Raw genomic sequence first — 16269 nt, 5'->3', positions numbered from 1 at the left:
TGGTTAGGAGGGAAATGCCATTGGCCTAATAACGGCAACAGGAGTTATTTGGCAAAGTTAAGAAAAGTTGTTCATATTTAACTATCTCTGCAGTCAGCAAAGATGCTATTGAAGCTGATGGGAAATAAAGAAAAACAAAAACAAAGTATCGGGATATTCTGGTTATTGGGACTACATGAATTTTAAAATGCTCAGCAGGTAATCAATATAACAAATAATCTCTTTCCTTTCTTCCCTTTGAAAAACTATTAAAATATTATTTTCCAGGTACCTTGTTCCAGAGCAGATGTCTTCAACAGCAAAAAGCTCACTATGGTGGAAAAGAGAATGCTAATGAAATTTTTGACATTTTGTTTGGACTATGAACAACATTCCGATGAATACCAAGGTAGTGCGTTTCACTGAAAAGTTACACAGTTACACCGCTGTGTGTTCATTCAGTTACCTGTAATTTTGATAGTGCTGCTGTGTTTTCACCCTATTTACTTTTGTGGATTCAGTTTCAAAGTATGTTTTGACCTTTTCACTTCAATATTAAATTCTGCTTCTCAAACTCCCACTCCTTTATTTTTCTCAATTTCACTTATTTCCCCCCCCTTTTTTCCATAGTATATTGCTGCTGGTTTGCAAAATGTTATAAAGTAACTTTTTACTGAGGTATTTGCTAACATTATATGATATACATGAATTTTTCTCTTTTGGATAATGCATACATCTTATTTTTGATAATTTGAATTGGATTTTGGATTTTGTGACTATCTGGAAGCTACTGAAGGTGTCAAAGGATGTAGTGATATGCTCTCCAATCCTGGAATGAGAGAGTAGTTTGCCTGAGGCATTCTGTGCCCTCTAAAGTTTAGGGGCTGAGTTAGAAAATATGTGGAAAATAAAATGGCAACAGTAAAGAGAGGAAGTTAAGACATTACAAAGATTTCAGAGACTGAAGAATCCAGGTGCCTTAATAGACGACAGAAAATGTAAAATGGCTTTGCTTTTGAGCAAAGGAAGTATTTGAGTACATTAGTCACACTGAAATGTGTTTAAGGGAGGGTAAGTGAATTTGGAGTTGCTTTGGCTGAATACGACCATTGGATTGGGTGGCAGAAATGATAGTAGGCAAGACGCTAAGCACGTGCCAGAAAAAAAGAGAATTGGTCAATATAGATAATGAAATGATAAAACTAGCAGAGGGAAGTATGTGACGGACTAGTGATGAACTCTGAGAGATCCTGAAGGTAAAAACTCATTAGGCCAAAGTGCTTTATAGATTACAGGCAATTTCAGGTTTGCTGCTGGTGGAAGAAATAGAGGTGCTCAGAGAAAGAATATAAGGTGGTATTTAGAAAATTTATTAGGTACCAAAAAGGAGACACCACATCAATTTTAGATGCAATTCATTGATTCATATACTGGCATGACATTAGATTTATTTTACTTCCAGAGATGGTAACACAGACTTTGTTACCAGATTTTAAAGCCGCCCTTGAAATAATTGGATATATTTTTAGTTAAACTTAACTAATTTAAATTTTTGAGAAGTTTTAAAGCTGCTCCTCTTGAGACCATTATATTCATTTTGGAGGGCAGCTTTCTAATGGGGAGTGCATGGAATTTTTTTAAAAGCTTTTTCTCTAAAATGTAATATTATATAGGAAGCCTAAAATGGAGAGAGGCTGAGCTACCTTTTTTATAAAGACAATACAATAAAAGAAAATGTAGTGTATTTTATGATTTGTTGCATTGCTATACATAGGTAGTAAAATATATTTGTAATAAAACAGTGGCTGAAGCTCAAATAGAAAATATCCTTTTGTAATATTTGTCATTGCACTGTAGAAAATGTCTGAATTATAGTCCTGAATTTTGAAATGACCAGAATAAGCCTAAGAAAAGAGACTTCTTAATTATATAGAATGACATGAGTAGCTGAAATACAGCGGGTGCCATTTAAAAGAAAAATAAAAATGTATTAACCATGGTAATTAAATTTAGCCCAATATTTGAATTTTCTATTTTAAGTATGAGAAGTGTTGCAGGCCTGCAGTATCTGCATTTCAGATATCATCTTAACAATAATATTTTAAAAAGGAAAGTAAATCCTAATCATCTGCTCTTCATTCCCTGGTACATCCCATCTCCACTCAGTTGTTGCTTTTTTGTGAATAATAAATCAGCCATTTACAATATATTCCAAGTGTTCAGCATTCAGGATTAAAATGCTGTTCTAAGGGCTTGTATACTTTAACTATACCCATATAATTAAAATGTTACAACACTCACATCTCCCAAGTTTCAAGATGCATCATCACACTTGAGCTTATCCTTTTCCCTTATGGGAATAAGCTATACTAGTGTAAAGGCACCTTTATGCTGCTATAACTGTCCATACTAGGGGTTGTACCAATTTCACTGTTTTGGTAGAAAACTGCATCCCTAATAGAAATAGCCAAATTGTACAAAAATTGTATTTAGATCAGGCCTAACTCATTGAATAGATGAAAACATTTTTAGGTGTGTCACTACTCTACTCTGTTCTCCTAAAACCTTCCAGACTACTGGAGTCTCTTCACAGGCAGTGGATTTCTGTCATTCTTAAAAGTTAATTTTTTATGAGATTCTTTTTTAATTCAAAGTCAAGGCTGACAATCCATTTTTAACTTCCGTCGTTTGGGTTACCCATTTCCAATCAGACACATTGAAAAATTAAGTTGTCATTACTAAACTGTAATATTTTCTTTTGTGTTCACCTTTTAAAAATATTTAAATGTAAGAATGTTTCTTTTAATTGGAACTGTACTAGGAGAAAAATTGCTGTGTTAAATTGCATCCTTTACTTGAATTGTATTTTTTTTCCCTGTAACAGATTACAAGGAATGTACATTTTCAGAATACTTGAAAACCCAGAAATTAACATCTAACTTGCAGCACTTTATTCTGCATTCTATTGCAATGGTGTCGGAGGCTGACAGTGACACCATAGATGGGCTCAAGGCAACAAAGCACTTTCTTCAGTGTCTTGGCCGCTATGGCAATACACCCTTTTTGTTTCCTTTGTATGGTCAAGGAGAGATCCCACAATGCTTCTGCAGGTAAGCAGGACTTTTTATATTTTTTTTATAGTAAATGGAAATATTTAATATCTAATACTAACTCATTTCTGTAGACTTGTAATAACATCACTTTTGTTTGCCTTGTATTTTTGTAGACTAGAAAATTCTCAAATCATTCTTACACTTTTTTGAAGAGATTTCTTCTTTTAGAGCAGTGTAGCATTGAACTGGCCATTTCAGTGTGACTGTTTAGAAGAAGGGGGTAAAAGTTCATCTGTTTTTAAAAAGCAGAAATTAAGATTCTGCTAAGTTAAATATTATGGCATACATTTAACAAGGACTGACTGTAAGTAGAACTTTTTGACTGGCTATCAATGATGGGGCAGCCATGGCAATAATACCTAGTAAATGTGCTACATTACCTTTTTTATTTGTACATATCTTTTCAGAATAGTATTAAGTCACTTCAAGCACTGCATTTGTAAAAGGGATCCCATTACACTTGTTGGTAGTGTGACGGGTTCGGTCACAGAGACCGCCTTGGGACTGTCACCTGATGTGCTGAAATTACCTCTGAGCCCGTTTTCCCTGCCAGCCTGGGACTCCAGCACCCTGTCTTGTTGAGCCACATGCTAGTCTGCTGCAACACAGACCCAGGGTCTAGTCCACACCCCCAAAGCTGCAGACTTAACTGCAAACAGCTCAGCAGGTTACCTGTCTCCAGCACCCAGTCACCCAGTTCCCAATGGGATCCAAACCCCAAATAAATCTGTTTTACTCTGTATAAAGCTTATCCAGGGTAAATTCATAAATTGTCCGCCCTCTATAACACTGAGAGATATGCACAGCTGTTTACTCCCTTAGGTATTAATCACTTCCTCTGGGCTTATTAATAAACAAAAGTGATTTTTATTAAGTATAAAAAGTAGGGTTTAAGTGATTTCAAGTAATAACAGCCAGAACAAAGTAAGTCACAAAGCAAAATAAAACAAAACATGCAAGTCTAAGCCTAATACATTAAGAAACTAATTACAGGTAATATCTCACCCTCAAAGATGTTCCAATAAACTCCTTCCTAGTCTGGGCCTAATCCTTTCCCCTGGTACAGTCCTTGTTAGTTCCACCAGACATCTTAGGTGGTAAGCAGGGGTTTTCTCGTGACTGGCCGCCTCTTTTGTCCTGCTCCCCCCCCCTTTTATAGCTTTGGCACAAGGCGGGAATCTTCTGTCTGTGCTTGTCGTCTCTTCTCCCTCCCCTCCCCCCCCTGCCCCAATCAATGGAAAAGTAGAAGGATTAAGATGGATTCCAGTATCGTGTGACATGGTCACATGTCACTGTAAGACACCTAGTCTCCATTCTTCCTGGGTTGGCCCACACATACACAGGAAGGTTTGCAGGTAAATAAACAATTTACAACCAATTGTCCTAGTCAATTGGGGCCATCAAGATTCTAAACCACCATTAATGGCCCACACTTTGCATAATTACAATAGGACCTAAGTTACACTTCATATTTCTAGCTTTAGATACAAGAACTATTCATGCATACAAATAGGAGGAATATATTCAGTAGGTTATAACCTTTGTTATAATACCTTACAAGAGACCTTTTGCATAAAGCATATTCCAGTTACATCATATTCACACTCATAAGCATATTTCTATAAAACATATGGAGTGCAACGTCACAGGTAGGTTAAAGGAATTTGCACTTCAGTCCTCCACACACTTAACTTGAGGTGAGACAGTTGCCAGAAAGTACTGTGACGGGTTGAATCACAGAACCCCCCCCTTGGGAGCTGCCAGCTGATGTGCCAAGACTACTACTGCTCCTGCTTTCCCTGCCAGCTCGGGATCCCAGCACCCTGTCCTCCTGAGCCAGACACGCCCGTCTGCTCCAACAAAGACCCAGGGTCTGAATTACTTGCCCCAAAGGTGCAGACTTAACTGAAAGCATCTTACAGAAGTGTTCTTGTCTTTAACACTCAGATGCTCAACTCCCAATGGGGTCTAAACCCAAATAAATCTGTTTTACCCTGTATAAAGCTTATACCGGGTAAACTCATGAATTGTTCGCCCTCTATAACACTGATAGAGGGGTATGCACAGCTGTTTGCCCCCCAATACTTTGGGTTAATTAATAAGTAAAAAGTGATTTTATTAAATACAGAAAGTAGGATTTAAGTGGTTCCAGGTAGTAACAGACAGAACACAGTAAGTCACCAAGCAAAATAAAATAAAACATGCAAATCTATGTCTAATCAAACTGAATACAGATAATCTCACCCTTAGAGATGCTTCAGTAAGTTTTTTCCTCAGACTGGACACCTTCCAGGCCTGGGCACAATTCTTTCCCCTGGTACAGCTCTTGTTCCAGCTCAGATGGTAGCTAGGGGATTTTTCATGATGGCTCTCCCCTTTTTCCTGTTCCATCTTCTTATATATCTTTTGCATAAGGCAGGAATCCTTTGTCCCTCTGGGTTCCCACCCCCACACTCCCTTCTCAGTGGAAAAGCACCAGGTTAAAGATGGATTACAGTTCAGGTGACATGATCACATGTCACTGTAAGACTTTATTACCCACTTACCAGCACACAGGTATACAGGAAGACTGACAGGTAGAACAGAGCCATTTGCAGTCAATTGTCCTGGTTAATGGGAGTCAAGATTCCAAACCACCATTAATGGCCCACACTTTGCATAATTACATTAGGCCCTCAGAGTTATATTTCATATTTCTAGTTTTAGATAAGAGTGGTACATTTATACAAATAGGATGATCACACTCAGTAGATTATAAACTTTGTAATGATACCTTACAAGAGACCTTTTGCATGAAGCATATTCCAGTTACATTAGCATATTTTCATAAAATCATATAGAGTGCAACGTCACAGTACTCTGCCCTTTGTGTCTGTTTGATAATTGCTTACTAGATAGCCTTTTCATATTGAATATTTGGGGTCATGCAATGACAATATAATATGAAGAACACAGTTATTGGGCACAGTTATCAGCTGATAGTCATGATTATTAAAATGAATGAAGATTCCACAAAGACACATGAAAGTTAATAATTATTTCTGTATTGGTAATTTCCTAGATGCGTAATTAGAATAAAAATAAGTCTGGCAGCTATGCAAGAAGGCTAATATGCACTTTCAGTTTGGTTCTTGGGCCAATATCAGCTTCTTCAAAAACAGCTGTAATAATTCTTTCATAATCACTATTGTTGCCTGATTTTGGAGGTTAATATTATTATGTTAGATTAATTGGTGAGCCTATAACCCATGTTTGATCAGAAGATAAGGTTCTTGTCCCAGAATCAGGCTACACAGAGTTTGCAAGGACCCTCTGGATGTATGACAAGGATGTTCACACTGAGACAAATGTAGGCTTAAAGATTTTTTTTTATTGAGATAAATGGAATAGTAATCAAATGGTAAAATAATCAGAGGTAAAAGACAATAATATTGTTCTAAAGGTACATGTGATATTATGTACTATAAAGCTTTTGATTAATATACTCACACTCTTCCTTGATAACCTGGTGGTAAGAGACAAAGGACCAGCCTCGCCTCTGGCATGCCAAGAGAGTTCAGGTTCCTCAATTCTTGAGTGGGACGTGCAAAGCTTAGGAGAAGTTAAAGAGCTCGAAGCTATCAAAGCTAACTTAACTGACTTAAAATTTATAATTAAGAACTAACAGACGAATACACTAATAAACAAAAGGGGAACGAAGAAGCCTTGAAGCCTAGAAGCTTCCTTGGTGTGGTGGGTCACCTCTCTTATAGAGCTTGGGCACAGAAGGAGGGCTCAGATGCTCAAACTTAGTTTCCCCTCCCACAAAATGTTAGGGTACACTTATTCCATAGGCTGGTATGTTTGTACGTATTGATGACATTATACATACATATTAATCAACAGAGAGTCCTGTGGCACTTTTAAGACTAACAGATGTATTGGAGCATAAGCTTTCGTGAGTGAATACGTCTGACGAAGTGGGTATTCACCCACGAAAGTTTATGCTCCAATACATCTGTTAGTCTTAAAGGTGCCACAGGACTCTCTGTTGCTTTTTACAGATCCAGACTAACACGGCTACCCCTCTGATACTTGATACATATTAATGACATTAGCTCATTCTCACATCTGTTATTTCTGTCCTAACCAGTTCTTTCGGTTCTTTCTAAGTTCCAAATTGTGTTGTACCTGTTAAGTTTAAAGAGAGTATGAACTTAGGTAGTGTGCATATACCACCCTGCTTGAATGCATCCTTTATCTATCTATGTTAAAGTTCGCAACCATATATGGACCTTATGCTTTAGCTCATCCCTATCTATCTAGGTGATAGGTCCCAAACACATTTAGGCTTAGCTAAAGGATGTGGCCTGTAAGTCCCTTGCATTACAGCCAAAATAGTCTAATATAAACCTATAAACACAACAAATAATCAAACACATAAGAAACCCATAAGAAAAGATATAGGCAAGCAACCAGGCTAGCCCTATAGGCTAACAGTGAAGAATTTTCCTCCATCTGTGGGGCAAATCTCCATGGCTGCTGTGAAGATTTTATTGATTTGTTTTCAATTTCAAAAGCAGACTCAAGGACTTGCCCCTCAGACAGAACAAATCCAAACTGGCAATCACAAGCTGATGTGACATAATTGTGTTGCTCTCATAGAAGAGTCCTGCTCATTTTAAAAGCAATGACACTACATCATTATATTGCTTTATATTAAATCCTATGCTTATTCATACTGGAGAAGGAATAAAGACATGTCCTTCCTTTCTCTTCACAAAATCTCTACAGTATTTGGAAACCCAAATTCACAGTGCAACATAAATAGCAATTGCATTAAACGTTCCATGTTGAGCCAGTCCTGATACTGCATTGTTCACAGAATGTACAACTACTACAGTTCTGGATTCTTACTTCAAAAAGTCTTGTACTTCTGTACTACACACAGTCCCTGAAAATAATTAAGATAAAGAGAGGCATTGATTCTAAAATAAAAACTTGTTGATAATACTTCTCTGACAATACACAGCAGTCCTCTTGTTGTAGTAACATTGCTGGGGCCATGACAGTGACACTCATTTCCTTAGCTCCAAAGTCTGGCTAATAGGATGGTTAATCATGTTACTAGGGTTCGTGTTTCTAGAGGGGCAAGGGAGTTGGACTGGAGCAAAGGCTCTTAAGCAAACTGTCATGGGATAAGAGGGAAGGTCCTCTCATGGATTGGTAACTGGTTAAAAGATAGGAAACAAAGGGTAGGAATAAATGGCCAGTTTTCAGAATGGAGAGAGGTAAATAGTGGTGTCCCTCAGGGGTCTGTACTGGGCCTAGTCCTATTCAATTTATTCATAAATGATCTGGAAAAGGAGGTAAACAGTGAGGTGGCAAAATTTCAAATGATGCAAAAATTCTGAAGTCCCAGGCAGACTGCAGTGAGCTACAAAAAGATCTCTCAAAACTGGGTGACTGGTCAACAAAATGGTGAAACAGATTAAATTCAATGTTGATAAATGCAAAGTAATGCACATTGGAAAACATAATCCCAATTATATGTATAAAATTATGGGGTCTAAATTGGCTGTTACCACTCAAGATCATTGTGGATAGTTCTTGGAAAACATCCACTTCATGTGCAGCAGCAGTCAAAAAAGCGAACAGAATGTTGGGAGTCATTAAGAAAGGGATAGATGATAAGACAGAAAATATCATATTGCTTCTATATAAATCCATGGTACGCCCATATCTTGAATACTGTGTGTAGATGTGGTCACCCCATCTCAAAAAAGATATATTGGAATTGGAAAAGGTTCAGAAAAGGGCAACAGAAATGACATGGGGTATGGAACGGCTTCCGTATGAGGAGAGATTAATAAAACTGGGACTTTTCAGTTTGGAAGAGAGACGACTAAAGGTAGATATAGATCTATAAAATCATGACTGTTGTGGAGAAAGTAAATAAGGAAGTGTTATTTACTCCTTCTCATAACACAAGAAGTAGGGCTCACCAAGTGAAATTAATAGGCAGCAGGTTTAAAACAAACAAAAGGAAGTATTTTTTCACAGAACGCACAGTCAACCTGCAGAACTCCTTGCCAGAGGATGTGAATGCCAAGACTATATCAGGGTTCAAAAAAGAACTAGATAAGCTCCTGGATGATAGGTCCATCAATGGCTATTAGCCAGGATGGGCAGGGATGGTGTCCCTATCCTTTGTTGGCCAGAAGCTGGGAATGGGTGTCAAGGGATGGATCACTTGGTGATTACCTGTTCTGTTCATTTTCTCTGGGGCACCTGGCATTGGCCACTGTTGGAAGACAGGATACTGGGCCAGATGGACCTTTGGTCTTACCCAGTATGGCTGTTCTTATGTTTTTAAATGGGCACCACTGAGCACCAGATTACTCCCTCCCCCTGATAGATGCCTTTGGAAGCATGACACCGTATAGGAATCTCTTCTTACATGGCAAGCAGCCACTTTCTCACCCACCCTGTGCAGGTGCTAACGTAGTAACTTGTGCATTTGAAGTAAAAATTATGTATATTGTAATTATTACTATAGCACCAACAGGATGCTTTGAGTATGTGATGGTATCTGAGAGTGTAAATGTCGTTACAAGGTCTGATGTGGGTTGTTATTTAGGCTGCAGTGGGTGTGGTAATTTTTACACATACTTTGCCATTGTTTCCTTTGAGAGTGTTCAATGATCGCTTTCCTCCTTTCTAATCTCAACAATGGACTCATAATTTCTCTTCTCTTGTAAGAGGATTCCAGCTTTTAGGCTACTCACAGCTGGAAGGATGATCCTATCAGCATGGGGTTCAAATTTGGCTGTCTAGAGGGTGGACATGATTTCTCAGTACCACAGTGATGGGGGATAAGGAGGTGTATTCTCTCTGAATAGACACTGCCATTGCTGTGAATTAAAGGGCCCTCTTCTCTCAGAGAGAACATGGTGATATTGGCACTGATAGCTAGCATCAAGCCCTCGGATCGCTACCCCTTCCTGCTTCTCCACGTGGGCACCAATGATACTGCCAAGAATGACCTTGAGCGGATCACTGCAGACTACGTGGCTCTGGGAAGAAGGATAAAGGAGTTTGAGCCGCAAGTGGTGTTCTCGTCCATCCTCCCTGTGCAAGGAAAAGGCCTGGGTAGACTCCGTCGAATCGTGGAAGTCAACGAATGGCTACGCAGGTGGTGTCGGAGAGAAGGCTTTGGATTCTTCGACCATGGGATGGTGTTCCAAGAAGGAGGAGTGCTGGGCAGGGACGGGCTCCACCTAACGAAGGGAGGGAAGAGCATCTTCGCCAGCAGGCTGGCTAACCTAGTGAGGAGGGCTTTAAACTAGGTTCACCGGGGGAAGGAGACCAAAGCCCTGAGGTAAGTGGGGAAATGGGATCCTGGGAGGAAGCACAAGCAGGAGAGCGCAAGAGGGGAGGACTCCTGTCTCATACTGAGAAAGAGGGACGATCAATGAGTTATCTTAAGTGCCTATACACAAATGCAAGAAGCCTGGGAAACAAGCAGGGAGAACTGGAAGTCCTGGCACAGTCAGGGAACTATGATGCGACTGGAATAACAGAGACTTGGTGGGATAACTCACATGACTGGAGTACTATCATGGATGGATATAAACTGTTCAGGAAGGACAGGCAGGGCAGAAAAGGTGGGGGAGTTGCGTTGTAAGTAAGAGAGGAGTATGACTGCTCAGAGCTCCGGTATGAAACTGCAGAAAAACCTGAGTGTCTCTGGATAAAGTTGAGAAGTGTGAGCAACAAGGGTGATGTCGTGGTCGGAGTCTGCTATAGACCACCAGACCAGGGGGATGAGGTGGACGAGGCTTTCTTCTGGCAACTAGCAGAAGTTGCTAGATCGCAGGCCCTGGTTCTCATGGGAGACTTTAATCACCCTGATATCTGCTGGGAGAGCAATACAGCGGTGCACAGACAATCCAGGAAGTTTTTGGAAAGTGTAGGGGACAATTTCCTGGTGCAAGTGCTGGAGGAACCAACTAGGGGCAGAGCTTTTCTTGACCTGCTGCTCACAAACAGGGAAAAATTAGTAGGGGAAGCAAAAGTGGATGGGAACCTGGGAGGCAGTGAGATGGTCTAGTTCAGGATCCTGACACAAGGAAGAAAGGAGAGCAGCAGAATACGGACCCTGGACTTCAGAAAAGCAGACTTTGACTCCCTCAGGGAACAGATGGGCAGGATCCCCTGGGAGAATAACATGAAGGGCAAAGGGGTCCAGGAGAGCTGGCTGTATTTTAAAGAATCCTTATTGCGGTTGCAGGAACAAACCATCCCAATGTGTAGAAAGAATAGTAAATATGGCAGGCGACCAGCTTGGCTAAACAGTGAAATCCTTGCTGATCTTAAACGCAAAAAAGAAGCTTACAAGAAGTGGAAGATTGGACAAATGACCAGGGAGGAGTATAAAAATATTGCTCAGGCATGCAGGAGTGAAATCAGGAAGGCCAAATCACACTTGGAGTTGCAGCTAGCAAGAGATGTTAAGAGTAACAAGAAGGGTTTCTTCAGGTATGTTAGCAACAAGAAGAAAGTCAAGGAAAGTGTGGGACCCTTACTGAATGAGGGAGGCAACCTAGTGACCGAGGATGTGGAAAAAGCTAATGTACTCAATGATTTTTTTGCCTCTGTCTTCACAAACAAGGTCAGCTCCCAGACTGCTGCACTGGGCAGCACAATATGGGGAGAAGGTGACCAGCCCTCTGTGGAGAAAGAAGTGGTTCGGGACTATTTAGAAAAACTGGACGTGCACAAGTCCATGGGGCCAGATGCGCTGCATCCAAGGGTGCTAAAGGAGTTGGCGGATGAGATTGCAGAGCCGTTAGCCATTATTTTTGAAAACTCATGGCGATCGGGGGAGGTCCCGGATGACTGGAAAAAGGCTAATGTAGTGCCCATCTTTAAAAAAGGGAAGGAGGAGGATGCGGGGAACTACAGGCCAGTCAGCCTCACCTCAGTCCCTGGAAAAATCATGGAGCAGGTCCTCAAGGAATCAATTATGAAACACTTAGAGGAGAGGAAAGTGATCAGGAACAGTCAGCATGGATTCACCAAGGGGAAGTCGTGCCTGACTAACCTAATTGCCTTCTATGATGAGATAACTGGCTCTGTGGATGAGGGGAAAGCAGTGGATGTGTTATTCCTTGACTTTAGCAAAGCTTTTGATACGGTCTCCCACAGTATTCTTGCTGCCAAGTTAAAGAAGTATGGGCTGGATGAATGGACTGTAAGGTGGATAGAAAGCTGGCTAGATCGTCGGGCTCAACGGGTAGTGATCAATGGCTCCACGTCTAGTTGGCAGCCAGTTTCAAGCGGAGTGCCCCAAGGGTCGGTCCTGGGGCCGGTTTTGTTTAATATCTTTATTAATGATCTGGAGGATGGAGTGGACTGCACTCTCAGCAAGTTTGCCGATGACACTAAAGTAGGAGGCGTGGTAGATACACTAGAGGGTAGGGATCGGATACAGAGGGACCTAGACAAATTAGAGGATTGGGCCAAAAGAAACCTGATGAGGTTCAACAAGGACAAGTGCAGAGTCCTGCACTTAGGACGGAAGAATCCCATGCACAGCTACAGACTAGGGACCGAATGGCTAGGTAGCAGTTCTGCAGAAAAGGACCTAGGGGTCACAGTGGACGAGAAGCTGGATATGAGTCAACAGTGTGCTCTTGTTGCCAAGAAGGCTAACAGCATTTTGGGCTGTATATGTAGGGGCATTGCCAGCAGATCGAGGGACGTGATCGTTCCCCTTTATTCAACATTGGTGAGGCCTCATCTGGAGTACTGTGTCCAGTTTTGGGCCCCACACTACAAGAAGGATGTGGAAAAATTGGTAAGAGTCCAGCGGAGGGCAACAAAAATGATTAGGGGTCTGGAGCACATGACTTATGAGGAGAGGCTGAGGGAACTGGGATTGTTTAGTCTCCAGAAGAGAAGAATGAGGGGGGATTTGATAGCAGCCTACAACTACCTGAAGGGGGGTTCCAAAGAGGATGGAACTCAGCTGTTCTCAATGGTGGCAGATGACAGAACAAGGAGCAATGGTCTCAAGTTGCAGTGGGGGAGGTCTAGGTTGGATATTAGGAAACACTATTTCACTAGGAGGGTGGTGAAGCACTGGAATGCGTTACCTAGGGAGGTGGTGGAGTCTCCTTCCTTGGAGGTTTTTAAGGCCCGGCTTGACAAAGCCCTGGCTGGGATGATTTAGTTGGGAATTGGTCCTGCTTTGAGCAGGGGGTTGGACTAGATGACCTCCTGAGGTCCCTTCCAACCCTGATATTCTATGATTCTATGATCAGTATAGAATGTCCTGATTTATCCCCAACGTCTGTGACTACGTGAAAACCCTGTGGATTTGCCTTGACAGGTGGTTGAATGCATGAAAAAAAGGCAGCAGCCATTACAGGCAAACGGTGTACTACTTTATCGGTGCCAGGATTTCTGCAACCCAAGCAGATAAATTCAATTTCAGTTAAGTCTGAGACCTTTTCATTTAGTTCAGACAAACGAGTTTGCAACATCTTTTGAGAAAGTGACCAGATAGTAGTTACGTATTTGTCTTGCATAAACAGTGAATATGAAAAATACGTTCCATTGTACCATTTCTGGGTTGAGTTCCTCAGGAGCAATTCTGTATACTTGTAGGCGTAACAGCCCTCTGCCTAATTTCTAAATTCTGATTTTTGATTTGATTCAATTCAATGATTTTTGTCAGTAAAATTTTGTTTATGGGGTTTGCCAGTTGTTTTTCCAATTGTTTTTCCAATTTGTTTCTTTTATCAGATGTCTTGGGCAAGTATCCAATTCTGTATTGCAAATGAGAATTCAATAACTTTGGCCTGGTCCACACTAACCCCCCACTTCGGACTAAGGTATGCAAATTCAGCTACGTTAATAACGTAGCTGAATTCGAAGTACCTTAGTCCGAACTTACCGCGGGTCCAGACGCGGCAGGCAGGCTCCCCCGTCAATGCCGCGTACTCCTCTCGCTGAGCTGGAGTACCGGTGTCGACGGCGAGCACTTCCGGGATCGATCCGGGATCGATTTATTGCATCTAGACAAGACACGATAAATCGATCCCAGAAGATCGATTGCCTGCCGCCGAACCAGGAAGTAAGTGTAGACGTACCCTTAATGTGTGCAATAGGCTTTTAGGCCGTTCTTTGCAAAATGGCTTATTCTTAAATTCTGATGATCTTCGATGACAAAATACACAGTTCACCAACTTCTTAACTAAGCAAATATTTGTGTTTTAGACATTATGGCCCCCAATCCTATAGCTGCATCAGTCTGGGTGGATTGTTATGCTCGCTTTACTTCAACAGAACTTCACTTGGCTGAGAGGTCTGCGCATGGGAATCAGACTGCAGTGATGGTGACTCTGCTTACTAATCTGTTTTACTGTGAATGTCTTCTAATATTCTAAACCACTAACCACCTTCAAATAGGTGATACAGTAACTCCTCACTTAACGTTGTAGTTATGTTAAATGCGACTTTAAGCGAAACGAGTGAATCCAATTTCCCCATAAGAATTACTGTAAATGAGGGAGTTAGGTTCCAGGGAATTTTTTTTCACTAGACAAAAGACACACACACACACACACACACACACTAAGGTTTAAACAATTTAATACTGGTTGAGGTGGAGGAGTCAGAGGGTGGGATATTTTCCAGGGAATGCCTTACTGCTAAATGATGAACTAGCAATTGGCTGAGCCCTCAAGGGTTAACTCTCACAGTCTACAAGGCAGCAGGAATGGAGGGAGGGGAGAGCACATCGCAGACAGACACACACACTATGTGTGTGTGAGAGAGAGATGCGCATTTCCCCTTTAAGTACACTGCCTTGTTAATTAGATCAGCTTGCTGAGACCGCAGCTGCTGCTGCCAGCAAGCTCCCTCTGTCCTGAGCCCTGTCATGTGTACCCCCTGCTCTATGGAAGATGGGGTAAGTGAGGTGCAGGAGCAGGGGGGGAGGGGGACACCCTGACATTAGCCCCCCTCTTCTCCCCCCTCCCCCCCCCCGCACAGCAAGCAGGAGTCTCGGGGAGCAGCTCCAAGGCAGAGGGCAGGAGCAGCACATGGCAGTGGGGGGAGGGACAACTGCAATTGCTAGCCTGCTGGGCAGCTGCTGCACAGGGAGCTTAGGGGAGCAGGGAGCTGATGGGGGGGCTGCCAGTCCACCCTGGTTCCAAGCCCCCACCAGCTAGCTCCAACGGGCTGCTCTTCCTGCAAGCAGTGGACAAAGCAGGCGGCTGCCAAACTATGTTAGAAGGGAGCATTGCACAACTTTAAACGAGCATGTTCCCTAATTGATCAGCAACGTAACAGCGTTAACCGTGACGACTTTAAGTGAGGAGTTACTGTATTTTATTTTCAAACAAACTGAGATAAATGTTTTCTTCATTTCCCATCAAAGATGGGATTTTCTCACTACAATTTCACTGGCACACCTTTACAGAAGACCCAAGGAGTTGCTGGCTCAATGGCCAGATAGGCAGTATTCTGTTCCACACCTGTGATAGGTTTAAAGGGACCGCATAGTCTTAAACATACTTCTCTCTGGCAATTTTGTACCTATTGTTAGTTAATATCTCTGGGATTATAAGAATTCTTCAAACTGGCCAAACTGTAAAATAGTGCCCACTGTAGTCCACTATTTTGTGTACTTTTATTTCAAGTAATGGACAACATTTATAGTTAAAGTAAGGAGATTATATCTATGGGGCTTGAGACTAATTGCTTTATGTCAAATTGCAGGCTTACCAGTTTTTAAAAAGATTTAAAGTACCACTGTAATAAAAACTAAAATCTGAAATCTTAACATTTCTTGTTTAAGTGAATATTGAAACAATTTAGAAATCAGTCACAACTTCATTTAATTTTGACTGTTACAGATGACCTACCACAGGTATTGTCTGCTAAAACTGAACAATATCTGAAGTATATTGTTCAGTCTGTATAGTAAAGTGGTAACTCTACTACCTATACATCATATCCTACAGTTTTTATCACCAGATTATCAGAATAAGGTGTCACCTGTTTTGTGATTTCTAACCACTGTTCTATATTCTGTTTTAATGTAAGCCTCTTAAACGTTTCTTGCAGCCAGCTACACTGTGTTCTCATCAAGGCTACTGTTATAAATGGCATACATGCATATTTA

General features: G+C 41.3%; 1 protein-coding gene across 1 annotated transcript in view; it reads left to right on the top strand.

The window, feature by feature from the left end:
- CHM (CHM Rab escort protein) overlaps positions 1–16269 on the top strand; it is a 155763-nt gene that overhangs the window by 62170 nt on the left and 77324 nt on the right. Inside the window, exons 7-8 of the mRNA XM_065410805.1 lie at positions 268–388; positions 2864–3089. Of these exons, the coding sequence (XP_065266877.1) occupies positions 268–388; positions 2864–3089 (347 nt within the window). The remainder of the gene's footprint in view (positions 1–267; positions 389–2863; positions 3090–16269) is intronic.

The sequence above is a fragment of the Emys orbicularis genome, chromosome 9 (assembly GCF_028017835.1).
Source record: "Emys orbicularis isolate rEmyOrb1 chromosome 9, rEmyOrb1.hap1, whole genome shotgun sequence".
NCBI lineage: Eukaryota > Metazoa > Chordata > Testudines > Emydidae > Emys > Emys orbicularis.
This window is presented reverse-complemented; position numbering and strand designations above follow the sequence as displayed.